Source organism: Hypanus sabinus, chromosome 2 (assembly GCF_030144855.1).
Source record: "Hypanus sabinus isolate sHypSab1 chromosome 2, sHypSab1.hap1, whole genome shotgun sequence".
Classification (NCBI taxonomy): Eukaryota; Metazoa; Chordata; class Chondrichthyes; order Myliobatiformes; family Dasyatidae; genus Hypanus; species Hypanus sabinus.
In genome coordinates, this window is record NC_082707.1 from 124,143,774 (window position 1) to 124,171,701 (window position 27,928).

The 27,928-nt window shown below is 49.6% G+C and overlaps 1 protein-coding gene across 10 annotated transcripts in view; it reads left to right on the top strand.

The window, feature by feature from the left end:
• srp14 (signal recognition particle 14) overlaps positions 1–27,928 on the top strand; it is a 49,865-nt gene that overhangs the window by 12,620 nt on the left and 9,317 nt on the right. For 9 of the 10 annotated variants that reach the window (XM_059954227.1, XM_059954221.1, XM_059954224.1 and 6 more), the window contains 2 exons: positions 23,278–23,350; positions 27,328–27,440. In XM_059954227.1, the coding sequence (XP_059810210.1) occupies positions 23,278–23,350; positions 27,328–27,440 (186 nt within the window). Of the gene's footprint in view, positions 1–13,186; positions 13,285–23,277; positions 23,351–27,327; positions 27,441–27,928 lie in introns of those variants that run through there. The other variant, XM_059954226.1, reaches the window with a different exon arrangement.

Below are 27,928 nucleotides of genomic sequence, written 5' to 3' on the forward strand. Positions count from 1 at the left end.
CAAGTACCTCATGGTCAAGTCTGTTTAAGTGCCCTACTGGCGTGGGTCTCCATATCTCTCTCTCTTCACAGAAGTTTGTGCATACTCATACAATTGTACTTCTGTAACTTCAAGACTGATAATTATTGATAGCTGTACTTTGAAGCTTTGTTCTTATTTCTGTACATGGTTCTTGTATATTACAGTTTTAGACTATGACACATCTCTAATAAGAACAACAAATTTTCAAAAGCTGGCTTTAAAAGTCACGGTTGAACCAATCAAGATTAGGATAAAAAGCAATCTAGCACTTTGTTCAAAGGCCTTCCAGGAATGTGGGCATTAAGAATTAATTGGACAGAAGTGTGAAATTAAGAATTAATTGGACAGAAATTTAGGAATCAAACAAGTGTGGGGAAGATGCTGACATTGACTGGAACATCAAAAGAACTCATGTATTTTCTTGCAAGAGTCTGGTATCCTTTGTACCAAATGAACAAGGGAAAATAAATTCCTTAGATATTGTTGTGGCGACCCACTTTCTGCGCAGGCGAACCGGCTCACAAATAGCCCGCACGCGGGAAGAGACTTTGGTAATGCACCTCTGACGTCATTTCCGCCTGGAGAGGACGGCCGCTAGGGATTAAATGCCAGCGCCGCGAAATTTGAATCAACTAGTCTCGAAATGACTTACCAACTGCGTGTCATTGTTTCTAGCTCTGTATGTAGTACATCGCTACATTGGTGACCCTGACGGTCCAAACGGGATTTGGACCAAAGATGACCAACTCTTCGTCTGTTCAAACAGTTTCGCTAAAACTGCTGACTTTCTGGACGCTGCGAAGCCCAGAAGCCCAGTTCCAGATTCGGCAGATATCTTCTGGTTCCACGTGTGACTACCACGTGGTGAGCGCCCTTGACCAGGAGATGGCTGCCCAGGTTGCGGATTTCATACAGTCGCCCCCGGAAGAAGGCAAATATGAAGCATTCAAGGTGCTGCTCATTGGGACCTTTGGCCTCTCACGGCCTGAGCGAGGTGCCCGCCTGCTGCACCTGGACGGTTTGGGAGACAGGCCGCCATCAGCATTAATGAACGAGATGCTGGCCCTGGCTGACGGACACAAGCCCAGCCTCATGTTTGAGCAAGCGTTCCTAGAGCAACTGCCCGAGGACATTCATCTGCTGCTGGCCGACGCAGATTTCAACGACCCCCGGAAGGTGGCGGCCTAGGCAGACATGCTGTGGAAAGCCGAGAGGGAGGGCGTGGCATCCGTCGGTCAGATTACCAGGCCACGCGCCCAACAGTAGACCAGACCAGGCCCGGCAGGGCGGCGCACACAATACAGACGCAGGAGTGAGGAGGCCAGTAAACAGTGGCGTTTCTACCACCAGCGGTGGGGCACAGAAGCCCGCCGTTGTTGCCCACCCTGCAAGGGCCAGGGCCAGGGCCAGCTGCCGCTAATGGCTTAGGCGGCTGGCCACCAGGACAGCCTGTTGTATGTCTGGGACAAACAGTCGGGACGCCGCTTCTTGGTCGACACCGGAGCAGAAATCAGCGTCTTATCCCCGGCGGGGTACGACACCAGCAACAGGAAGCCAGGACCCACCCTGAGGGCTGCAAACAGCAGCACGATACAGACCTACGGCACCCGCACAGTGCAGCTGCAGTTCGGCGCCAGCCGGTTCACGTGGGACTTCACACTGGCCGCGGTGGCCCAACCACTCCTGGGGGCGGACTTCTTGTGAGCTCACAGCCTGCTGGTCGACTTGCAAGGGAAAAGACTGGTACATGCCGAGACTTTCCAGACGTTCCCCCTGGGTGAAGCCAAGTTGCCGGCCCCACACCTGGACTCCATCACGCTGTCGGACAACAAACTCACCAGAATCCCGGCGGACTTTCCATCGATTCTGGCACCGCAGTTCACGGCAGCCATGCCCAGACATGGAGTACAGCACCACATTCCGACCCAGGGACCACCACTCCACGCCTGCACACGAAGGCTCTCCCTGGAAGAGTTCCACCTGGCGAAGGAGGAGTTCAAGAGGATGGAGGAATTGGGGATGGTCCGACAGCCCATGGGCCTCCCCCCTGCACATGGTGCCCAAAGCGACAGGGGGTTGGAGACCATGCGGCAACTACCGCAGACTGAACGAGGCTACAACTCCAGACCACTACCCCGTGCTGCATGTACAGGACTTTGCAGCAAACCTGCACAGGGCAAGAATATTTTCCAAAGTAGACCTTGTCCAGGGATACCATTAAATCCCGGTGCACCCTGAAGACATCCCCAAAACAGCACTTATACCCCGTTCAGCCTGAAGAATGCCGCACAGACGTTTCAGCGACTAATGGATGTGGTGGAACGTGACCTGGACTTTGCGTTCATCTATTTGGATGACATCCTCATAGCCAGCAGTAGTCGTCAGGAGCATCTGACCCACCTCCACCAGCTCTACTCCCGCCTGAGTGATTTCGGCCTCACGATCAACCCGGCCAAATGCCAGTTCGGTCTCGATGCCATCGACTTCCTGGGCCACAGGATTACCAAAGACGGGGCAACACCTCTGCTGCCAAGGTTGACGCGATCTGCCACTTTGCCCAACCCAACACGGTCAAAGGCCTACAGGAGTTCATTGATATGGTGAACTTCTACCACCATTTCCTCCCCTCAACAGCCCGTATCATGTGCCCTTTGTACACCCTGATGTCGGGTAAAGGCAAGGACATTACTTGGGATGAAGAGGCGTTCTTCAGCTAGCATCTATGACCACCCAAACTCAAGTACAGTGCTTTCGACCGGGAGCTGTTGGCACTGTATCTGGCAATCCGGCATTTCAAGTACTTCTTAGAAGGCAGGCTGTTCACCGCATTCACGGACCACAAACCGTTGACCTTCGTGTTCACGAAGGTGACCGATCCTGGTCAGCTCACCAGCAGCGACATCTGTCCTACATCTCTGAGTACATGACGGACATCCAGCATGTCTCGGGAAAGGTCAATGTCATGGCGGACGCATTCTCCAGACCGGCTGTCCAGGCCCTATCCCTGGGGGTGGACTATGCAGCACTGGCGGAGGCACAGCAGGCAGACGATGAGATGCCCAGCTACAGGACCGCAGTCTCGGGTTTGCAGCTGCAGGACTTTCTCGTAGGCCCAGATGATAGGACGTGGCTACCGGCCAACCTCGCCCCATCGACCCGGCAGCCTGGAGGCGGTGAGTTTTCAACTCCATACACAGTTTGGCGCACCCATCTATCAGGACAACCGTCCGGCTGGTCTCCAGCAAGTTCACGTGGCACGGACTTTGCAAACAGATCAGTGAATGGGCCAGAACGTGCACGCGGTGCCAAACAGCCAAGGTGCAGCAGCACACTAAGGCCCTGCCGCAGCAGTTCGAACCCACCCCCCGGAAGTTCGACCACATTCATGTGGATATCATGGGGCCCCCACCAGTGTCCTGAGGAGCACGTGGACAAGATGGCCAGAGGCGGTCCTGCTCACCGACACATCTGACAATTCCTGCGCCCGAGCGCTGATTGCAAACTGGGTAGCATGCTTCAGGGTACCGGCCCACATTACCTCCAACAGAGGCGCCCAGTTCACCTCCAGCCTGTGGTCGGCTGTGGCCAGCCTGTTGGGAATGCAGCTACACCACATAACTGCCTACCACCCACAGTCGAACGGAATAGTGTAACGCTTCCACCGTCACTTGAAGTCGGCTCTCGTGGCCCGCCTGAGAGGACCTAACTGGGTAGACGAGCTTCTCTGGGTCCTGCTTGGAATTCGTACAGCGCCCAATGAGGATCTGCACGCCTCGTTGGCCGAGTTGGTGTACGGGGCACCCCTGGTCGTCCCAGGAGAGTTCATACCAGCCCCAAGGGGGCAAGAAGAAGAACCGCAGCAGTCCTGGGCAGACTACACGAGAGGCTCGGCAGCCTGGCCCCCATACCAACTTCACAGCACGGACGGACCCCGACCCATGTACCCAAAGACCTGCAGAACTGTAAGTTTGTGTTTGTACGAAGGGGCGGACACCGGGCACCGCTACAGCAGTCGTACGAGGGGCCATTCAAGGTGATCAACAACAACGGGTCCACGTACGTTCTGGACATTGGGGGGAAAGAGGAGGTTTTCACGGACCAACTCAAACCGGCCCATGTGGACCTGGCGCAGCCGGTCAAGGTTCAGGCACCGCGCTGCAGAGGCAGACGGCAAAACAGAGACTGATGCAGACTGTGGACATTGGGGGGTGTATCGCCGGTTCTGGGGAGGGGGGGTTATGTGACGACCCACTTTCTACACAGGCGGACCGGCTCACAAAAAGACCATGTGCGGGGAGAGACTTCAGTAACGCATCTCTGACGTCATTTCCGCCCGAAGAGGGCGGGAACTAGGGATTAAAAGCCAACGCCACGAAGTTTGAATAAACTAGTCTTGAAATGACTTACCGACTGTGTGTTGTTGTCTCTAGCTCTGTATGTAGTACATCGCTGCAGTGCCTTCAATCTTTAGGGAGTCTTCGGACCATTATTGCTTCTGCAATTAACAATAGAAAGTGTAGTTTGTACAGAGCCAATCCCATGAAAATATGGAAAATCACCAACCAATTTATTTCCATGAAGGTATTAATAAAGAGTAGAACTTGGTTGTCAATCTTTTGAGATGACAAGGTAAAATGAATGAAAGGCACAGAGGTTCTTTTGGCATGCTGACTAACTTACCTCCCTCAGTCTAAAAACCTAAATCATCATAAGTTTATCTTGTAGGTCCAATTAAATAGCAAATAAATTTTCAGGGTGCCTTATGAATTATCATCACATTGCTTGTCCTGCCCTACACATAGATTAGCTAAGTGATTATAAGAATGGACAGAAACGGATCCTTTGGCTCATGTTGTGCTGATCTAACTATGGTAAACCATGTATACCTGTCTGACACGCCCCTCTGCTGACTGGTCCTGTGGCTCCTCCCACAGACACCTGGATAAAGGTGATTGAGGCACTGCTCCTCCGACAGTCATTCAACATGGTCGTGCCCGTTTTCACTGTTAATAAAAGCCTATCGTTATTTACTCCACTTCCAGTCTCCCAGAGTTATTGATAGTGCATCAATTTTATTAACAGTGATTTTAAAATATGGAATGCATTTTAAGACCCGACAGATTGGATATTGACCCACTAACACCTAAGGCCGGAAACGCTTTCGAACTCTGGCTAGCCTGCTTCAAATCATACCTGGACGAGATTCAAGAGACTGAGCCTGCCACAAAGTGCAGAGTTCTCCTCTCCAGGGTCAGTCCACGGGTCTACTCGCTGATCAGAGACCAGCCGAGCTACCAGGGCGCGATGGACGCCCTCAAAAGACAATACCTGCGGCTGGTAAACACCATCTACGCAAGACATCGCTTAGCAACACGGCGGCAGCGGTCAGGAGAGTCGAGCGCTGAGCTTGTCTGGGCCCTATAGACACTCGTGCGTGCCTGCGCTTGCTGGGGGCTGAAGGCCGAACAACATGTGGAGCTTCGCCACGGGGATCAGGTCAGTGTATGTGCGCCAGCGGCTGCTGGAACACACTGATCTTACTTTACATTCGGCGATTGAGCTGGCTGACACGCTGGAGGCCGCTCTGCACAACTCTGACGCTCTCCAGGCATGTGATCTCCCGCCGGCCTCCTGGACGCCGCAGACCCCGCAACCCGCCGGCAAATCGACCAAGGCTGCTGCAAGTCACGAGTCAGCGAAGTGTTACTTCTGCGGACTTGAGAAGCACCCTCGAAAACGCTGCCCGGCCGGAGAAGCTACCTGCTCCAGCTGCGGAAAGAAGGGCCACTTCGCCAAGGTCTGTAAGTCCAAACAGCGGGCGGGATCGAGCAGTGCCGCGTGCGAGGCATGGGGGCATCCATCACGGTCGCCGCCATCTTGCCTGCCTGCTGCTGCGTGCGAGGCATGGGGGTGGCCATCTTGGTCGGCGCCACCTGGCACCGCCTACGACCCATGGGTGCTTACCGTGCCAGACCAAGATGGCAATTCAACTCTGGCCTCCGTGACCCTTGACCAAAGCGCTTCCCACCAGGTCGCAAGGTCAGTGATGGACATCCTGGTGGAGGGGCACAGGACAAGCTGCCTGTTTGACACGGGCAGCACTGAGAGTTTTATTCACCCGGAGACGGTGCAACGCTGCGGACTCGTGACATGGCCGGTAAGCCAAAGGGTCGCCATGGCTTCTGGGTCGCACACAACAGACATCCGGGTGGGGTTGTGTAATGACACTAGTGGTGCAGGGCACAGAATATCGGGACTTTGTCTTACTGGTCATGCCTCAACTGTGTGTCCCTGTGCTATTGGGGCTCGACTTCCAGAGCCACCTGAAAAATGTGACAATGGAGTATGACGGGTCCCTCCCACCAATCACTGTCAGAAATCCCCAGTTCTGTAGGACTTCATCACATACCCCGATATAACCTCCCACACTCACCGACCCACACATCCCACCCAGCACCATGCCGACAGCCACACTACGGACACCACTTGCGGCCTCTCCACCTTCAAGATCCCCCCCCCCCCTTCCACCGCTGTTCGCCAACCTGACCCCCGACTGTAAACCTGTGGCAACTAAAAGCAGGAGGTACAGCGCGGGGGACAGGGCCTTCATTCAGTTGGAGGTACAGCGGCTGCTCAGGGAGGGGATCATTGAGCCAAGCAGAAGTCCGAGGAGGGCCCAGGTGGTCATTGTTCGGAATGGGGAGAAAAATAGGATGGTCGTGGACTATAGCCAGGCCATTAATAGGTTCACGCAGCTTGACGCGTAACCCCTACCCCGCATCGCGGATATGGTCAATCAGATAGCTCAGTACAAGGTGTACTCGACCATAGATCCGAAATCTGTTTATCACCAGCTCCCCATCCACCCGGAGGACCGCCCCTACACCGCCTTTGAGGCGGGTGGCAGGCTCTATCACTTCCTGCGTGTCCCTTTGGTGTCACAAATGGTGTCTCTGTCTTCCAGAGGGAAATGGACCAGATGGTGGACCAGTGCCAACTGAAGGCCACGTTCCCATATCTGGACAACATCACCATCTGCGGTCACGACTGGCAGGATCCCGACACCAACCTCAAACAATTTTTTCAAGCGGCCAAAGCTTTCAATCGTACCTATGACAGGAACAAGTGTGTGTTTGGAACCACCTGACTTGCTATCCTTGGGTATGTCGTGAAGAACGGGGTCATTGGCCCTGACCCCGACCGTATGCACCCCCGTTGGAACTCCTTCTTTCCAACACCCTCAGAGCCTTCAAACAGTGCCTGGGCTTCTTTTCCTATTACGCCCAATGGGCCCCTCTCTACACAGACAAGGCCCGCCCCCTCGTCAAGTCCACCGCACTTCCCCTCTCTGCCGAGGCCCGCGCGGCCTTCAGCCGCATTAAAGGGGACATTGCCAAAGCAACAATGCGTGCGGTGGATGAGACCGTTCCCTTCCAAGTAGAGAGTGACGCCTCTGACCGCGCTGGCTGCTACCCTCAATCAGGCAGGAAGGCTGGTAGCATTCTTCTCTCATACCCTTCGGGGCCCTGAAATTCAGCACTCCGCGGTGGAGAAAGAAGCCCAGGCCTTAGTGGAAGCTATTAGGCACTGGAGGCACTATCTCGCCGGCAAAAGGTTCACCTTGCTGACTGGCCAGCGCTCAGTTGTGTTCATGTTCAGCAACCAACAGCGAAGCAAAATCAAAAATGATAAAATTTTGAGGTGGAGAATAGAATTCTCCACCTACAACCATGATATCACGTACAGGCCTGGAAGGCTCAATGAGCCCCCTAATGCCCTATCACAGGGAGCATGTGCCAGCGCACAGCTCGACCAGCTATACGCCCTCCATGCAGATCTTTGCCACCCGGCATCACCCGACTTTACCATTTTGTGAAAGCCCGGAACCTGCCTTACTCCCTTGAGGACATCAGGACGATGACCAGGGACTGCCAAGTCTGCACTGAGTGCAAACCGCACTTCTACCGTCCTGAACAGGCACAACTTATCAAGACCTCCCACCCCTTTGAGCGACTGAGTGTTGACTTCCACCACCGACCACAATATCTACTTTCTCAATATAATCGACAAGTACTCGCGGTTCCCCTTTGCCATCCCCTGCCCCAATACCACTGCCACGTCCGTCATAAAAGCCCTGTGCCACCTCTTCACTCTGTTCGGATATCCCTGCTATATCCACAGTGATAGAGGGTCCTCGTTTATGAGTGACGAGCTGCGCCAGTACCTGCTGGCTAGGGGTATTGCTACTAGTAGGACCACGAGCTATATATCCCCGGGGAAATGGACAGGTGGAGAGGGAAAATGCCACAGTGTGGAAGGCCACACTTTTAGACTTTTGGTCAAAGGGATTGCCGGTCTCTCGCTGGCAGGAGGTCCTCCCCGAGGCACTCCACTCTATCCACTCCCTGTTATGCATGTCCACCAATGCCACCCCTCATGAGCGACTCTTTTCTTTTCCCAGGAAGTCTGTCACTGGGACCACCCTACCGGCTTGGCTGACGTCCCCAGGGCCAGTGCTGCTCCGGAAACATGCGAGGAGCAATAAATACTCCCCAATGGTCGAGAGGGTTCACCTACTTCACGCAAACCCCCAGTATGCCTACGTGGTCTTACCTGATGGGTGGGAGGACACGGTCTCCGTCCGCGACCTGGCGCCCACAGGAGCACCAGACCCCTACTCCAAACACTCCACAGTGACTATGAACCCCGTACCCACTGATGTATATACCCACGAGACACCGCGCACACCAAGCCCTACACAGACTCCTCACGGCACTCCCATACCGGGCGCCACGCACATGCACGAGGGGTTACTGATGTCTAACGGGCTGGCACCTCAAGTCAGGCCGGAACCAGCACAACCACCGTCACTGCTGTAACCACCACTGGCATCTGTGCAATCACAGCCGGTGCTACGTAGATTGCAGCGAAAGACTCGACCACCTAATAGACTTAACCTGTAAATATACTTGTAAGAAACTTCGCCCCGTGGGGACTCTATTTTAAAACAAAGGTGGGGGGAGGGTGAATGTGGTGAACTACATATACATGTCTGGACATGCCCCTCTGCTGACTGCTCCTGTGGCTCCTCCCACAGACCCCTGTATAAAGGCGATTGGAGGCTCTGCTCCTCCCTCAGTCTCCAGGATGTTGTGGTCACTTTTGCTGCTAATAAAAGCCTATCGTTCGCCTCCCGTCTCCGAGAGTTATTGATGGTGCATCAGGGGCAAAATCAAAATATGATAAAATTTTGAGGTGGAGAATTGAACTCTCCACCTACAACTATGACATCCTGTACTGGCCTCGAAAGCTCAATGAGCCCTCTGATGCCCTATCCTGGGGAACGTGCCAGCGCGCAAATCAACCGGCTATACGCCCTACGTGCAGATCTTTGCCACCCAGGGTGTGGTGAACTACATATACCTGTCTGGACACGCCCCCTGCTGACTGCTCCTGTGGCTCCTCCCACAGACCACTGTATAAAGGCGATCAAGGCCTGAGCCCGGCCTCTCAGTCTCCAGGATGTAGTATGGTGGTCACTCACTGCTTGTTCCTTCTTCCAGTCAATAAAAGCCGATATCTCGCCTTACATCTCAGAGTGAGTTATTGATGGTGCATCACAGGGGTCACCCAATTTTACCATTTCGTAAAAGCCTGGAACCTGCCTTACTCCCTGGAAGACATCAGGACGATGACCAGGGACTGTCAAGTCTGCGCTAAGTGCAAACCACACTTCTACCATCCTGAAAAGGCACAACTAATCAAGGCCACCCACCCCTTTGAGCGACTGAGTGTCGAATTTAAGGGCCTCCTTCCCTCCACTGACCGCAATGTGTACTTTCTTAACATAATCGATGAGTACTCGCGGTTCCCCTGTGCCATCCCCTGCCCCGACACCACTACCACGTCCGTCATAAAAGCCCTGCGCCAGCTCTTCACTCTGTTCAGATATCCCTGCTATATTCAGTGATAGAGGGTCCTCATTCATGAGTGACGAGCTGCGCCAGTACCTGCTGGCTACGGGTATTGCTACTAGTAGGACCACAAGCTATAATCCCCGGGGGAATGGACAGGTGGAGAGGGAGAATGCCACTGTGTGGAAGGCCACACTTTTAGCCCTTAGGTCAAAGGGATTGCCGGTCTCTCTCTGGCAGGAGGTCCTCCCCGAGGCACTCCACTCCATCCGCTCCCTGTTTTGTACGTCCACCAGTGCCACCCCTCATGAGCGACTCTTTTCTTTTCCCAGGAAGTCTGCCACTGGGACCACCCTACTGGCTTGGCTGACGTCCCCAGGGCCAGTGCTGCTCCGGAAACATGCGAGGAGCAATAAATACTCCCCAAGGGTCGAGAGGGTTCACCTACTTCACGCAAACCCCCAGTATGCCTACGTGGTCTTACCTGATGGGCGGGAGGACACGGTCTCCATCCGCAACCAGGCGCCTGCAGGAGCACCAGACCCCTACCCTGAACACTCCGCGGTGACTATGAACCCCATACCCACCGATATATATACCCACGAGACACCGCACACACCAAGCCCTACGCAGACTCCTCACGACACTCCCATGAGTGTGGCCCTCTCACGGGCGCCACACACACACACACAAGGGATTACTGACGCCTAACGGGCTGGCACCTCAAGTCAGGCCGGAGCCAGCACAACCACTGTCACCGGTGCGATCACCACCGGCACCTGTGCAATCACAGCCGGTGCTACGTAGATCGCAGCGACAGATTCAACCACCTGATAGACTTAACCTGTAAATATACTTGTCAGTCACTTCGCCCCGTGGGGACTCTCTTTTAAAAAGGAGCGGTGAATGTGGTAAACTATGTATACCTGTCTGGACACGCCCCCCCTGCTGACTGCTCCTGTGGCTCCTCCCACAGACCCCGGTATAAAGGTGATTGGGGCACTGATCCTCCCACAGTCATTCAACATGGTCGTGCTCCGTTTTGCTGTTAATAAAAGCCTATCCTTATGTACTCTACTTCCAGTCTCCTAGAGTTATTGATAGTGCATCAGTAGCTAAAGGCCTAACTAAACTAATCCCTTCTGTCTACAAAATGTCCATATCCTACCATTTTCTGAACATTCAATGAGCTTCTTAATCACCTCTGCTGTACTCAACAATCCTGGTAGTACCTTCCAGTCACCCACCACTATTCTTCTTTTAAAAACTCGCCAGCTCTAGTTTTAACTATTTCATTGCTGGGGAGAACACACTGTTTCCCCTCCCTCTCCCTGTCCGGTTGTCTCTCGTACAGGTGGCCCTCTCATCTCTCCCCTCCTCTGCTCCCATGACCATCCCATCTCCTCCCCACTTCCCTCCCTTTATTCCATGGTCCACCAAACTCTCCTCTCAGATTCCTCCTTCAGCCCTACCACCTACCATCTGCCAGATCTCACATCATTCTTCCCTCCTCCCTTCACCTCACCTGGTTTCACTTATCACCAGCCAGCTTGTGCTCCTCTCCTCCCCCCACCTTCTCATTCTGGCCCTCTTGATGCTGATGAGTTCCTCCTGCATTTTGAGTGTGTAGCTCAATATTTCCAGTATCTGTAGAACTCAATGTGTCTGTCTACACTATGCCTTGCATTATCTTATAAACTTAAATCAAGTCTCCCCTCAACCTCTATTGCTGCAGAAAAAAATCACCCAAATTTATCCAATCTCTTCTTCTAGCACATGGCCTCTAATCCAGGCAGTGAATCTCTTCTGCATCCTCTCCAATACCTCCACATCCTTCTTGTTACAGTGACTAAGTGTAATGCTTATAGCAGACATCCCACCTCTCCCGGAAGTTCCGGGAGTCTCCTGCAAGTTGATAGCGGCTCCCTGACGCCCGCAAATTATATACAATATCCCAGAAATCGTTATTTTTGAGAGGGAGAGGAAGAGGAAGAGCGAGAGCGAGAGGGAGCATCCTGATTGGTCTCTCTTTGTGCTAAGTAGACCTATCAGTTTTCTCTGTGGGTGGGCTTTACAGTCAACCTCTCTCTCTCTCTCTCTCTCTCTCTCTCTCTCTCTCTCTCTCTCTCTCTCTCTCTCTCTCTTTCATTGGCCATCAGTTCAGTTTAGTGTCCTGCTGCGCCATGGCAGAGTGTTCCAAAAAAAGGAAATATAAAACGTACTTCACCCCAGACTACACTAAAGTGTACCCCTGTCTAATAGGGGTCAAAAATAATGACAGTGTTGCTCGCTGCACTGTTTGCAACAGTGACTTTTCTATTGCCCATGGTGGGTTAAATGACTGTAAAAGACATGTTGAGGTGAGTTTAACAGGTGTCATTCGTTCATTCACATAGCTAATGTTATTTAAACTAGCTGGCTAGCTGCTAAGGAGCCACTCTGTTGATGTCATGATGAGGCCAAACTCCCTGTTGACTTGCTTAAAGTTGTAATATATCAGAGTCTGGACTGACACCAACTTACTGCCCTCTACTCTGCCTATTGTCCTGTTTATTATTTATTGTACTGCCTGCACTGTTTTGTGCACTTTATGCAATCCTGGGTAGGTCTGTAGTCTCTGGTAGTTTTTTCTGTGTTGTTTTTACGTAGTTCAGTGTAGTTTTTGTAGTGTTTCATGTAGCACCATGGTCCTGAAAAATGTTGTCTCGTTTTTACTGTGTACTGTACCAGCAGTTATGGTCGAAATTAATAAAAAGTGACTTGACATGACTTGAGAACTTAAAAAAACGACTCCATGACAATATAAAAGTACGTTTTAATGTCACGTTGTCTGCATATATACAACTTGGTTTACAGTTTAGACAAAATCACTAAACAAAGTATTACATACACCCGTGAATGTCGACCGGGGTTGCTACCTCCCTGAAATGAGTTTTTGCTGGGTGGGATGTCTGTTACAAGTGTGCCTGATCTAATTATTTTTAATAGAAAGGGCATACCACAGGGCACATTACTGCAACCGACATCTGTAAGTGAGGTTTTTAGCTTGGACCCTTCATTTCGAATACTAATATTTGAAGTTAACTTGACCCCATCCACGTGACCAGACAAGACTTCGCAACCACACCGCGCCTGCCTGAGCCAGCTCAGCTCCGGAGCGAGCCCGGCTGCCAATCATGCATGCACGTCACGATCCGCTTGTCCCGCCTCTGCAAAGACGGCGCGCGGCCAGAAACCAATGAAAACCCTCGAGTTGGGGGTACGTGTCAGACGCAATTGCGCGCTTCCGATGGAGCCGGGTACTTCCGGCTGAGTAGGACCGGTCATGGTGCTGCTGGAAAACGACTCGGTGAGGTGCAGGGGATCTGGGGCAGCATTACCCTGGGGCGGGGCGGTGGGGATGACCGCTTTAGACCGGACCAAGGGGTATTAGAATCCAGGAGGGAGAGTTACACTGCTGTAGGAGTAACGGACCATATGGGTGACTATGGGAAAGATGGGAGTAACACCGACTTACAGACTTTTATGGGCGGCAGTTAACATGGCCTAGGTAAGGATGATTAGGCGCAGGAAGCACTGGAGTCTGGGAAAGGCTACACTTGGATAGGGTGACTGGACATAGAGAGGGATACCTCAGGTGAGGAGGTAATGGGCCATGGGCTCAACAGAAGCTCTAAGGAAAGGTGGGATTGTAGTGGTGTGCTACACGCAGCGCTAAAATTACGACACGGAGTCGGTAACTGCAGTCGAAGGAAAAAACTTTATTCGAAAACTTCAGCCTCACTTTTAAGCCTCTGTCAACCGGCCCCCCATGGCGCAGAGGCTCCAAAGCTCTGTGCTCGCAAACCCCCGTAGGCTATCTAATTGTGAGTCGGTTCAGATGCGCCAGGAAATGGGTCGCCACATAACCCCCCCCCCCCCCAGAACCAGCGATACACCCCCCAATGTCCACAGTCTGGGCCAGAACCTGCTTGGGAGGTCGGCCTCTGCGCCGAGGCGCCGGAAACTCGGCCGGTTGCGCCAGGTCCACATGGGCCGGCTTGAGGCGGTCCACCGTGAAAACCTCCTCCTTCCCCCCAACGTCCAGCACGAACGTGGACCCGTTATTTCGGAGCACCATAAACGGCCCCTCGTATGGCCGCTGCAGCGGTGGCCGATGCCCGCCCCTTCGTACAAACACAAACTTACAGTTCTGTAGGTCTTTGGGTACGCAGGTCGGGTGCCGCCCAGGCTGTGAAGTGGGTATGGGGGCCAGGTTACCGAGCTTCTCGCTAAGTCTGCCCAGGACTGCTGCGGGTTCTTCCTCTTGCCCCCTTGGGGCTGGTAGGAACTCCCCGGGGACGACCAGGGGCGCGCCGTATACCAACTCGGCCGACGAGGCGTGCAGGTCGTCCTTGGGCGCTGTGCGGATGCCGAGTAGGACCCAGGGAAGCTCGTCCGCCCAGTTGGCTCCTCGCAGGCGGGCCATGAGGGCCGACTTCAGGTGACGGTGGAAACGCTCCACTAGCCCGTTCGACTGTGGGTGGTAGGCAGTTGTGTGGTGCAGCTGAGTCCCCAAAAGGCTGGCCATAGCTGACCACAGGCTGGAGGTGAACTGGGCGCCTCTGTCGGAGGTAATGTGGGCTGGTACACCAAAGCGAGATATCCAGGTGGCGATCAGGGCTCGGGCGCAAGATTCGGAGGTGGTGTCGGTGAGCGGGACCGCCTCTGGCCATCTCGTGAACCGGTCCACGATAGTCAGGAGGTAACGTGCGACACTGGCAGGGGGCCCACGATAACCACATGAATGTGGTCGAAACGCCGGTGGGCGGGATGGAACTGCTGCGTTGGGGCTTTGGTGTGCCGCTGCACCTTGGCCGTCTGGCAGTGCATGCACGTTCTGGCCCATTCACTGACCTGTTTGCGGAGTCCGTGCCAAACGAACCTGCTGGAAACCATCCGGACGGTTGTCCGGATGGAGGGTTGCGCCAAGTTATGAATGGAGTCGAAAACGCGGCACCGCAATGCAGTCGGGATGACCGGACGGGGCTGGCCGGTGGCGACGTCACAGAGTAGGGTCCTCTCACCCGGGCCCACGGGGAGGTCCTGGAGCTGCAGACCGGAGACTGCGGTCCTGTAACTCGGAATCTCCTCATCCGCCTGCTGTGCCTCTGCCAGCGCCTCAAAGTCTACCCCTTGGGAAAGGGCATGAACGGTAGGGCGAGAGAGCGCATCTGCCACGACATTGTCCTTACCCGAGACGTGCTGGACATCCGTCGTGTATTCAGAGATGTAGGACAGGTGGCGTTGCTGGCGGGATGACCAGGGGTCGGATGCTTTCGTAAACGCAAAGGTAAGCGGTTTGTGGTCCGTGAACGCGGTGAAGGGCCGACCTTCTAGGAAGTACCTGAAATGCCGGATTGCCAGGTAGAGCGCCAACAGTTCCCGGTCGAAAGCACTGTACTTAAGCTCGGGTGGTCGCAGGTGTTTGCTGAAAAACACCAGGGGTTGCCAGCGACCTGCGATGAGTTGCTCCAGCACCCCACCGACTGCCGTGTTGGATGCGTCCACTGTGAGGGCGGTAGGGGTGTCCATTCTGGGATGTACTAGCATTGCGGCGTCCGCCAAAGCTTCCTTCGTTTGAACGAAAGCGGCGGCGGACTCCTCGTCCCAGGTAATGTCCTTGCTCGGACCCGACATCAGGGCGAACAGGGGGCGCATGATCCGGGCAGCTGAAGGGAGGAAGCGGCGGTAGAAATTGACCATACCTATGAATTCCTGAAGGCCTTTGATCGTGGTGGGTCGGGGGAAGTGGCGGACCGCATCTACCTTAGCGGGCAGAGGGGTTGCCCCGTCTTTAGTAATTCTGTGGCCCAGGAAGTCAATGGTATCGAGTCCGAACTGGCATTTGGCAGGGTTGATTGTAAGACCGCACTCACTCAGTCGGGCGCAGAGTTGACGGAGGTGGGACAGATGCTCCTGACGACTGCCGCTGGCTATGAGGATGTCATCCAAATAGATGAACGCGAAGTCCAGGTCCCGTCCCACCGCATCCATTAACCGCTGGAACGTCTGTGCGGCATTCTTCAGGCCGAACGGCATGCGGAGGAACTCGAAAAGGCCGAATGGGGTGATGAGAGCCGTTTTGGGGGCGTCGTCAGGATGCATCGGGATTTGATGGTATCCCCGGACGAGATCTACCTTGGAGAAGATCCGTGCGCCGTGCAGGTTTGCCGCAAAGTCCTGAATGTGTGGCACAGGGTAGCGGTCCGGTGTGGTAGCCTCGTTCAGCCTGCGGTAGTCGCCGCACGGTCTCCAGCCCCCCGTCGCTTTGGGCACCATGTGCAGGGGGGAAGCCCATGGGCTGTCGGACCGCCGGATGATCCCCAATTCCTCCATCCTCTGGAACTCCTCCTTCGCCAGTCGGAGCTTGTCCGGGGGAAGCCGCCGAGCACGGGCATGGAGGGGTGGTCCCTGGGTCGGGATGTGGTGCTGTACGCCGTGCCTGGGCATGGCTGCTGTGAACTGCGGTGCCAGAACCGATGGGAACTCCGCCAGGACCCTGGTGAAGTCGTTGTCGGACAGCGTGATGGAGCCGAGGTGAGGGGCCGGCAACTGGGCTGCACCCAGGGAGAACGTCTGAAAGGTCTCGGCGTGTACCAGTCTCTTCCTGGGCAAGTCGACCAGCAGGCTGTGAGCCCGCAAAAAATCCGCACCCAGAAGCGGTTGGGCTACGGCGGCCAGTGTGAAGTCCCACGTGAACTGGCTGGAGCCGAACAGTAGCTGCACCTGGCGGGTGCCATAGGTCCTTACGGTGCTGCCATTCACGGCCCTCGGGGACCCGGTGCCCTGCTGCGGGTGTCGTAATTCGTCGGAGGTAAAACGCTGATCTCAGCCCCAGTATCGACCAAAAACCGGCGTCCCGACCTTCTATCCCACACATACAGGAGGCTATCCCGATGGCCAGCCGCCGTAGCCATCAGCGGCGGCTGGCCCTGGCGTTTCCCGGGAACTCGCAGGGCGGGCGACAACAGCGGGCTTCTGCACCCCACCGCTGGTGGTAGAAGCACCAGTGTTCATTGGGCCGGGGGTTGGCGGGCTCTGCGGCCGGGCCTGGACTGGTTTGCTGCCGGGAGCTGGGCTGGGAGATCCGTGCGATGGACGCCCCACTCACCTTTTTGGCGTTCCACAGCAAGTCCGCCTGGGCTGCCACCTTCCGGGGGTCACTGAAATCCGCGTCGGACAGCAGCAGGCGGATGTCCTCGGGCAGCTGCTCCAGGAATGCCTGCTCAAACATGAGGCAGGGTGTGTGTTCGTCGGCGAGAGACAACATCTCATTCATTAAAGCCGATGGAGGTCTGTCGCCCAAGCCATCCAGGTGCAGTAAACGGGCAGCCCGCTCACGCCGTGAGAGTCCGAAAGTCCTGAGGAGCAGGGCTTTGAATTCCGTGTACTTGCCGTCTGCCGGGGGCGACTGTACGAACTCCGCGACCTGGGCCGCTGTGTCCTGGTCGAGGGAGCTCACCACGTAGTAGTAGCGGGTGTCTTCTGAGGTGATCTGGCGAATGTGGAATTGGGCTTCGGCTTGCTGGAACCATAGGTCCGGGCGCTGTGTCCAGAAATCTGGCAGTTTCAACGAAACCGCATGAACAGAGGCGGCGTCGGTCATTTCTGGTCCAAAAATCGTTTGGACCGTCGGGGTCACCAATTGTAGCGGTGTGCTACACGCAGCGCTAAAATTACGACACGGAGTCAGTAACTGCAGTCAAAGGAAAAAACTTTATTCGAAAACTTCAGCCTCACTTTTAAGCCTCTGTCAACCGGCCCCCCATGGCGCAGAGGCTCCAAAGTTCTGTGCTCGCAAACCCCCGTTGGCTATCTAATTGTGAGTCGGTTCGGATACGCTAGGAAATGGGTCGCCACAGGATAATGATGGACCCAGATGGGGTTACACTGGAGCAGCGTCTGTCTCGGTCTTTGCAGGTGTTGTGCTGGGCAGTGGTTAATGGTGAGCCAATGTAAGATTATACTGAGACAGGTTTACAGTGGGCCAGTGTATGGTTACCCATAGACAACGGATAATAGTGTGTCATGTAGAGAAGACAATATCAGTGGTATATAGTGGGTCAAGAGGGAGAGTTCCACAAGGTAATGGGGGGCTCTGTTACACAGGACACTGGATAATGGGCTGTTAGTGGAGCAAGGAAAGTGGAACAGTTGAAGGACTTGCTAGGTAGGTCTCATGGGATCAGAGTTGAAGTTCCTGAGCAGGTGGTGTAATAAGAAACTAAGTCATATTGTGTATTTATATTTTTTTATGGTGTGTGAGTTCATTTGGGCCACCGAGTCTATGTTGGCTGTTGTTCCCTCACTTATTTTCCTGGAATCTACTCTTTCATGGCCATTAGGTCTGCTGTAGCTTTTCTGGCTCTGTGTATGCTTGCAGATATGTGGAAGGAAATCGAAGCACCCAGGGCAAGCCACACAGTTCCAGGCAAAGCTTGCAGTCTCCGCACAGCACTAAGAGCCAGAACTGATTTGGACTGCTGGACTGATGAGTCAGCACCTGTGTGCACTGTTTTAACTTGATGTATAATGGTGCCTCTGTGGAACTTGCATCTTTTACCAGTCCAACATCTATTTGTTTTTGTGTTGACAGCTCTGGTGTTAAAAGACCATAAGATATGGGGGCAGAATTAGGGCTATTGGGCCATCGAGTCTGCTCCACCATTTCATCATGGCTGATCAGTTTCCTCAGTCCCAGTCTCCTGCTTTCTCCCTGTCTCCCTTCATGCCTTGACTAATCTGCCTTAAAAACGCCCAGTGACTTGGCTTCCACAACCTTTGTGGCAACAAATTCCACAAATTAACTACCCTGTGCTTCAAAAAAATTCTTCCTTATCTCCATTCTAAATGGAGATCCCTCTATTGTGAGGCTGTGTCCTCTGGTCTTAGACTCCCCCACCAAATGAATCATCCTCTGCACATCATGCTATCAAAGTCTTTAAACATTCGACATGTTTCAATGAGATTCCCCTCCCCTCCCTTCTGAATTCCGGTTGCTGACAGGCCCAGAGCCATCGAACGCCCCTCATATGATAATCTTTTCAAACCCAGAATCATTTTCATGGACCTCCTTTGAACCCTGTCCAATGTCAGCACATACTTTCTGGGATAGGGGGCCCAAAGCTGCTCACAATACTTCATGTGAGGCCCCGTCAGTGCTTTATAAGGCCTCAACATATTATATGCTTTTATATTCTAGTCCTCTTGAAATGAACACTAACATGACATTTGCCTTCTTCATTGCTGACTCAACCTGCAAGTTAACCTTTAGGGAATCCTGCACAAGTGCCTCCACACCTCAGATTTTTGAATTTTCTCTGCATTTAGAAGGTAGCCTACACTTTTATTACTTCTACCAAAGTGCATGACCACACTCTTCCTGACGCTACATTGCATCTGCCACTTCTTTGCCCATTCTAATCCAAGTCTTTCTGAACCCTCTGATTCCTCAACACCAACCTTCCCTCCACCTATCTTTGTATCGTCCATAAACTTGGCCACAAAGCCATCAATTCTATCATGCAAATTATTGACATCAAACTGCTAGCGTCTTCTACAGTGAAGTATGATGCAAATATCTATTTAGTTAATCCGCCATTTCCTTGTCCCCCCATTACTACCTCTACAGCACCATTTTTCAGCACTCTAATATCTTCTCTTCCCTCTTTTTTACACTTTATGTATCTGAAGAAACTTTTGGACCCCTTTTATTATTGGCTAGCTTACTTTCTAATTTAATCTTTACCTAAATGATTTTTTAGTTGCTGTCTGTTGGTTTTTAAAGGCTTCCCAATCCTCTAATTTCCTACTAATTTTGTTCTATTATGGTGGTGCTAGAAAGTTTGTGAATCCTGTAGAATTTTCTCTTATTTCCAAAAATGTTCTAAAATTTCTCTATGACCTAAAATGTGATCAGATCTTCACGTAAGTTCTAAAATTAGATAAAGAGAAACCAATTAAATAAATAACACAAAAAATTATACTTGTTCATTTATTGAGAAAAATGATCCAATATTATGCATATTTGTTGGAATAAGTATGTGAACCTCTGGGGTAATGCCTTCTACATAAGCTATTTGGAATCAGGTGTTCTAATCAATAAGATACGATTAGGGGCATGTGGATTGTAGAGATGCCCTGCTCTATATTAAAAAAAAGACACAAACTCAGGTTACTGATATCCTGCTATTTTCAAGAAAAATTTCTTCATGTACACCATGCCTCGGTCGAAGCAACTTTCAGAGGACCTTAGAAGAAGAATTGTAGAGATGCATGAAGCTGGGAAAGGCTACAAAAACATTTCTAAAGACCTGAGTGTTCATCAGTCCACAGTAAGAGAAATTGTCTACAAGTGGAGGAAACTCAGTACTGTTGCTACTCTCCCTGGGAGTGGATGTCCTGCAAAGATCACACCAACTCATCAGGGGTGATTGAGGAGATGAGTTATTAACTTCAAACTTTCTGCATAATCACTCAAAGAATTGAACTGCATGTGCACGTAACAAGAGCGGTATAATTCACCTCCTTCTGCTTCATGAACTTATCAATCACCCCTGCCATGGACACCTTCTGGAGGTCCAAGATCCGTATGCTTCACGACGGCTGGACTAAGTGTGTAAATGTGGGAGGGGACTATGTTGTAAAAAAAATGTACTAGGTTTTCTAAAATTGACTCCTTCCTTGGGCCACGAATTTATCAATCATCCTTCATAAATCAGAAACAAAACAGTTTAAAAAGAAGAAAATTTGTGTTTTGGAATGGCTGAGTCAAAGTCCTGACCTTAATCCTATAGAAGTGTTGTGGAAGGACCTGAAGCAAGCAGTTCATGCAAAGAAGTCCACCAACATCCCAGAGTTGAAGCAGTTTTGTAAGGAGGAATGGACTAAAATTCCTCCAAGCTGACATGCAGGACTGATCAACAGTTATTGGAAATATTTGGCTGAGATTATTGCTGTACAAGGGGGTCACACCAGTTACTGAAAGCAAAGGTTTGCATACTTTTTCCAACAAATGCATGTAATGTTGGATCATTTTTCTCAAATAAAGAAATGAACAAGTATAATGTTTTTTGTGTTATTGATTTAATTGGGATCTCTTTATCTAGTTTTACGATCACATTTTAGGTCATTTATGCAGAAACAGAGAAAACTCTACAAGGTTCGTGAGCTTTCTAGCACCACTGTATATGCCTTCTCTTTGGCTTTTATGTTGGCTTATGTCATCCTGTCTTTAGAATACTTCCTTGGGATGTGTCTAACCTACGCCTTCTGAATTGCTCCCAGAAACTCCAGAAGTTGCTACTCTGCCATCATTCCTGCTAATGCATTCTTCCAATCAATTTTGGTCAACTTCTTTCTCGTGCCTCTGTAATTCCATTTTCTCCACTGTAATAGCTTCTTCACAAATTTCAGGGTGAATTCAATCATATTACAATCACTTGCCCCTAAGGGTTCTTTTACCTTGAGCATTCTTATCAATTCTGGTTCATTGCACAACACTCAATGCAGAATAGCTGATCCTCTAGTGGGCTCAACCATGAACTGCTCCAAAAATCCATCTCATAGGCACTCTAAATTCCCCCTCCTAGAATTCAGCACCAACCTCTACTTTTCCCCCAGTCTACCTGCATGTTGAAATCTGCCATGACTATTGTAACATTGCCCTTTTGGCAAATGCATTTTTTATCTTCCAATGTAATTTGTAGACTGCATCTTTGCTACCATTCAGAGGTGTGTATACAACTCCCATCAGGGTTTTTATCCCCTTGCAGTTTCTTAGCTCTACCTATAATTTGATTTCATTTTTTTACCAACAGAGCCACCCTATTCTCTCTGCCTACCTACCTGTCCTTTCACTACAAAGCTCCCAGCTGTAATGTTTTCAGCCACAAATTGTTGCCCACATCATACATGCCAATTTGTGACTGCTCCAAGTTCATCTACCTTATTTTATATATGTCTGCATTCAGATATAACCCCTTCAATCCTATTTTCCTCACCTTCGATTTTAGTCCCATTTTCACATTGCAGCTCACCTCGTTGACTGGAATTTTGCCCTCTCATCAGCCTCTCCTTGCTAGCAATCTCACTACATCCTGCCTCTGTTTGTAAACCAACTACCCATCCCCAGCCCTATCACTCGTTCCTATCTCCTTCCCAAATTAGTTTAATCTCTCCAGAACAGCTCTAAAAAAACCTGCCCACAAGGATTTTGGTCCCCCTCTGGTTCAGATGTAACCCATCCCTTTTGTTTAAGTCATATCTTCCCCAGAGGAGATCCCAATTATCCAGAATTCTGAATCCCTACCCCTTGCACCAGTTCCTCAGCTACACATTCATCTGCCATATCATTCTATTCTTACTCTCACTGGCACTTGGCACAGGCAATGATGCAGAGATTATTACCCAGGAGGTCCTGCTATTCAGCTTTCTACCTAGCTCCGTAAAATATCTTTTCAGGACCTCCACTGTAGACCCACTCTTGAGACATCCCTGGTTCCTGGAAGCCAACATACCATCCGAGTTTCTCTCTCACCCCCACAGACCCTCATGTCTATTCCTCTTAACTATGGAATCTCCTATCACCACAGCAGTCCTCTTCACCTCTCTTCTCTTCCCTTCTCTCCCCCCCCCCCCCCCCAATGGTAGGTTGTCCCCCTCAACATTATCCAGAGTGTTGTACTTAATATTGAGGGGAATGGCCACAGGTGTACTCTGCACTGGCTGCCTATTCCCTTCCCTCTCTTGACAGTCACCTGCCTCCTGAAAGGTAAGAGTGATCACCTCCCTGTAGTTCCTAACTATCAGTCTCCCATATGAGCCGAAGGTCATTGAGCTGCTGCTCCAGTTACTTAACACGGTCTCTGAGGAGCTACAGCTCAGTGCACCCAGTGCAGATGCGGTTATCTGGAGGCGGGGGGTCTCTCAGAATTCCCACATTGCACATAGCTCCTGGAGCCATTCTCTCTGCACTAAGTATGCCCTAACAGACAAGGAAAGAAGAAGAAAAAGAAACCTGCCAGATACTTAACTTGCCAAAGCTACTCCAGCACTGGCCCACTCACAATGGCCACTCTGCTTTCCCCTGCCTTATTTTTATTTGCCCTTTCTAATAAATCCTGATTATTGAATGGGAGCTGTCCGTCTTCAAAAACTACTCGCTGCTTTTCTCAATCTTCAGCTGCGTACCTAATTGAAATTGCTGCTCTTCCCGGTGCTCCAGCTTAATGATTGGGCACAGTCCAACTATCTGTGTCTGTGTGTGTGGTGTGCTGACTGAGTTTTATTCCTCTTACAGTTCCTGACAGAGCTAACAAGGCTTTTCCAGAAATGCCGAACCTCAGGAAGCATTTACCTCACCATGAAGAAATGTAAGTATCAAAGTATGCCTGTTCTTGCTTTGTTCAGGAAATATAGGTGTCACCTAGTGACCCAAGCTGCTTGTATTTAGTGAGGTAATGCCTGATGTTCATCCCAAGTGTATGGGTAGAGTAGCACTGTGGGCTGCACTGGACTAGTAGATGGATTTTATGATCCGTTGAATGTTTGAAGCTAGCCATGGCAGCTGATCAAGTTAAGTTCAAGTAATTAAAGCTTTTGCTTTGTAAATGTTACTCTCAGTAATTTTAAACTTGGAAGTTTCTAAAGCAACACCTGGTTCAAAGTTTAAAGTAAATTTATAATAGAATAATAATATTAATAATAAATTATTAATATAATAATAACCACATCCTTTTACTGCAATTTTCGGTTTACCGATGACGGATAATAACCGTTTATCCGCTTCATCTCAACGAATGATTGCATTTGTTACATTAATGGCTAGACGATCTATTTTATTGAATTGGAAAGGAATTAATCCTCCAACTGTATTTCAGTGGTTTTCTCAAACTATCTCTTGTTTGAGTTTAGAAAAAATTAGAAGTGTGGTTTTTGATCCTTCAGTTAAATTTGAAGAAACTTGGAGACCATTTATTCAACATTTTCATATGAGTTGAATTGTCTTTTCCTAAACCTTACTTATATTATCCTTAATTAATTGGATGGAGGTTCAGAGTTATTGGCACTACTGTATATGTACGTAATATTATTCAATGGCCCATGTTGGTTAGTGTTTTTTTTTCTTTTTTTTGGGGGTCTTTTTTTTTCTTTTTGCTTCTTTGTTCATTAATGTTCTGAGTTTGAGAGGTTATATATTTTTATTATTATATATCTGAATGTCTATTTAAACTATTAATTATGTACTCTCAAACACCTTGTATTCATGTTTCATTTATGTTTGTTTAAAATTAATAAAAAGATTTAAAAAGAAAAGAAAGAATAATATTATAATATAATAGAATAATAACTATAACAGAATCATTGATAGAACACCCAACTAGGGGATTTTTGTGTGTGGGAGGGGGATTTGGGGGGGGGGTGTCAATATGCCTATTCTGTTTTTGTTCATTTTTTGTGTGGGGAGGGGGGGGTTGCGGGTTGATGATCGTGCTGTCTTTCTTTCTTGGTTTCGTGGCTACCCAGAGAAGAGAAATTTCAAGTTGTCTACTTTGATAAATTAACCTTTGAAGTGAAGTTATACCTTTTGGTTCGAGGGCCTAATGGTTGAAGGATAGTAAATAGTCCTGAATCTGGTGTTGCAAGTCCTGAGACACTTGTACCTTCTTCCTGATGGCAGCAGCGAGAAGAGAGCATGTCGTGGGTGGTGGGGGAGCCCGATGACTACTTCCTAGTATATTTCAATTTTGCCACATGACTGGAGATGACTCTAGAATCAAACCATTGTTGTAGGTCTAATAGCCTACACAATTCTGCAGAGGTTTGAGATACATAATAATTGTCAATAACATCCACATCTTGTGATTGAAGAAATAAAAATTCCATGTATTGATTGCACATCTTTTTCCAACAAATCTCTGCTAATAAACATTTTGGTTGGCCCAGCATTCACTGATAACTGGCATAGCTGTTAATTCTGTGAGTTAGCAGCATCATTGGTTTTTAAGGTAATTCAGACTTCAATCCAGGCTTCCAACGCCTTGCTGGGACTGTGCTGTGTTGTCCTTCATATAAGACGTTAAACCAAAGGTTTTTGTTGATTCATCACTATCCTCATGTTAAGCCTCCCTCTTTCAAATTTGATGTCAATTTCTCCATTCCTGCAAAAAAAATCTATTGGGTTTTCCCTCTGTGGCATCTGCTGCCAATCTCCAAATCTACCGAAGCAATTAAACCTCTTAAATTTGTTCCCAAGCTTCTTGTTTCAGTTCCTCCATCAGGTTTCCAATCGTGTCAAAATGTTGAAGAGCTCAGAATTGGGTTTGTTATCATGACATATGTCATGACATTTGTTGTTTTGCAGCAGCAGTACAGTGTATGGCATATAAGAAATTGGAAGTGTATATTATAGTTACAAGTTACAATAAGAAATATACAGTACATAAAAATGTCGTGCGAAAAAGCAGAAATAGTGAGCTGATGTTCATGGACCATTCAGAAATCTGATGTTGGAGGGGGAAGAAGATGTTCCTAAAATGTTGAGTGTGTCTTTAGGCTCCTGTACATACTCTCTGATTGTAGTAATGAGAAGAAGCATGTCCTGCATGGTGAGGGTCCTTAATGATGGATGCCAGCTTCTTGCATTGCCTTTTGAGCTTGTCCTCGATGGTAGGGAGTTTAGTGATCATGACGGAACTGGCTGAGTATTCAACCCGCAGCAGCTTTTCTTGATCCTCCAATGGTGATGCAGCCAGTTAGAATGCTCACTACTGTACATCTGTAGAAAGGTGCGAAAGTCTTTGGTGACATATCAAATCTCCTCAAACTTCTAATGAAATTTAGCCACTGTCGTGCCTTCCTTGTAATTACATGTTGGGCTCAGGATAAGGTATTTTGACACCCAGGAAGCTGCTTACCCTTTCCACTGCTGTCCCTTTGAGGACTGGTCTGTTCTCCCAATTTCCTCTCCTTGGTTCACTAATGTTGAGTGTAAGGTTGTTGTTCCAATACCACTCATCCAAACCAATCTTTCACTCCTATACCATTTGAGATCTGTCAACTGCAGTTTTGTCGTTGGTGAATTTATCGATGGCATTTGAGCCATACCTAGCCACACAGACATGAGTGTAGAGAGAGTAGAGCAGTGGGTTAAGTGTGCAACCTGTGTTGATTGTCAGCAAGATGTTCAGCTCTCTTCAAAGCTTTAAATGACATTCTACCTGATTGTGAAGGTTTATTCTCTTTGGACTTCTCAAGCAGTTTGGAGATTTTTTTTTAATGTAGTTGTCTGAAAATCTCCCTCCAACGTTTCTAGATTCCAAATTGAACTGTCAGTCAATTTGGAACAGAGTGGAAGTAAACCTTTGATTTTAGGAACAATTGAAGTCATCTCTAGTACTCCCTGCCATCATCATATGGGTAGGACTGCCTGTCCCAGCATTCATTCTAATCTTTCCAATTCTAAGCAGAATCACTAGTAGTATCACTTTAGCATTTCCTCCTGTGTTTCTTAAGGATCTAACTTTAATTGCCCCCATTTATCTATTGTAGTTAATTTCCTGGTCATGTGGTTTATCAGCAATGAGTTTGCACATATCTGCAGATGTATTAGCTTTACCCACGATTACCTTCCAGTGTCTAAATTGTCTGACACCTAGGACTGAATGATCAGAGGCCCCACTACAACCTCAGTCCCTACCCATCAACTCCATCCCTTTCTCTGGCAACTCCTAGAACTGAACAATTTCTTCGCAATTTTGAAGACTACTTGACTCTGACTCTTAAGATGAATTTAGGATTTCCTTCAGAAGCTCATATTTTGCACTTGAGATGACATCTGCCAATTGTAAATTGGGTGACAAACAGAGATGATTTCCAAAGCATTGTACTGCCGGTACTTGGTGTTCCATCTGGATCTCTTGCACACCCTGGGCTTTTATTGTGTTTAGTCACTGCTCTACTGTTGTACCTCGTATCGGGATGTCTGAAATGTGAGTGGTGGTCCTGCGACTCCCTTGTTACCTTTTGGCATTATCTTTTTGGTTAGAGTTCAGAGGTTAGTCAAAGTCTTGCTTGTGTAGCACCTTTAACAATGTGCCCAAACTTTTTACACCCATCTATAAAGGAAATTATTAGGATATATAATTAAGGTAATCCCAGAGCTTGGGGCCAAGATAACTGATACTATAGCTGGCTGTGGTGGGGCAAATGAAAGCAGAACACGGTGTCTATTGTTGTAGGAACTCTGAAATTTGAGATTGTTGGGCTGGAAGCGGGTAGAGAGGGTTATAAATCATGAGGTATGTGAATTGAAGAGAAATGACAGGTATTAATGCTTCCCTTCCTGCAGATGATGGTCGAACAAAGCCAGTTCCGCGGAAAGGGAACCCTGACAATTTTGAACCTGCTGATAACAAGTGTCTCCTGCGGGCAACAGATGGGAAAAAGAAGATCAGCACAGTGGTAAGTGACAGGATGATGGTGAGCAACAGCCCTTAAACCAAGCAGGAGCTGATTCAGCCCTGTGTCTTCCTCCTTTTCAGTTGAATTTTGAGTTCATTTATTTACCTTATTTCTACATTATTTCACTCCTTGGATAACCAATCTATCCTCAATTGAAAAATCAAATGTTGATCTACAACACCCAAAGACTTTTGGAAACCTCCAGAATATATTCATGATGCCTTGCTTTGAACATTATAGTCATCTATATGATCATACAAGATGGCTTTAAACATTTGAGAATTTTCTCTTAAAGGAATTCAGTACATGGGAAAAGAAGTGCCTCCATTTCTAAGCACCTTGTGAACTTGAGGCATAAGATAATTGCAACTGCCCATAGCTGATCTATATCCTGCTGTGTTCTTTACCAGTCTTTTACATTATACATCACAAATAGTAAAGGTCCTAGTTCAGGTCCCTATGGAACACCGTTAATCACAGACCTCCGC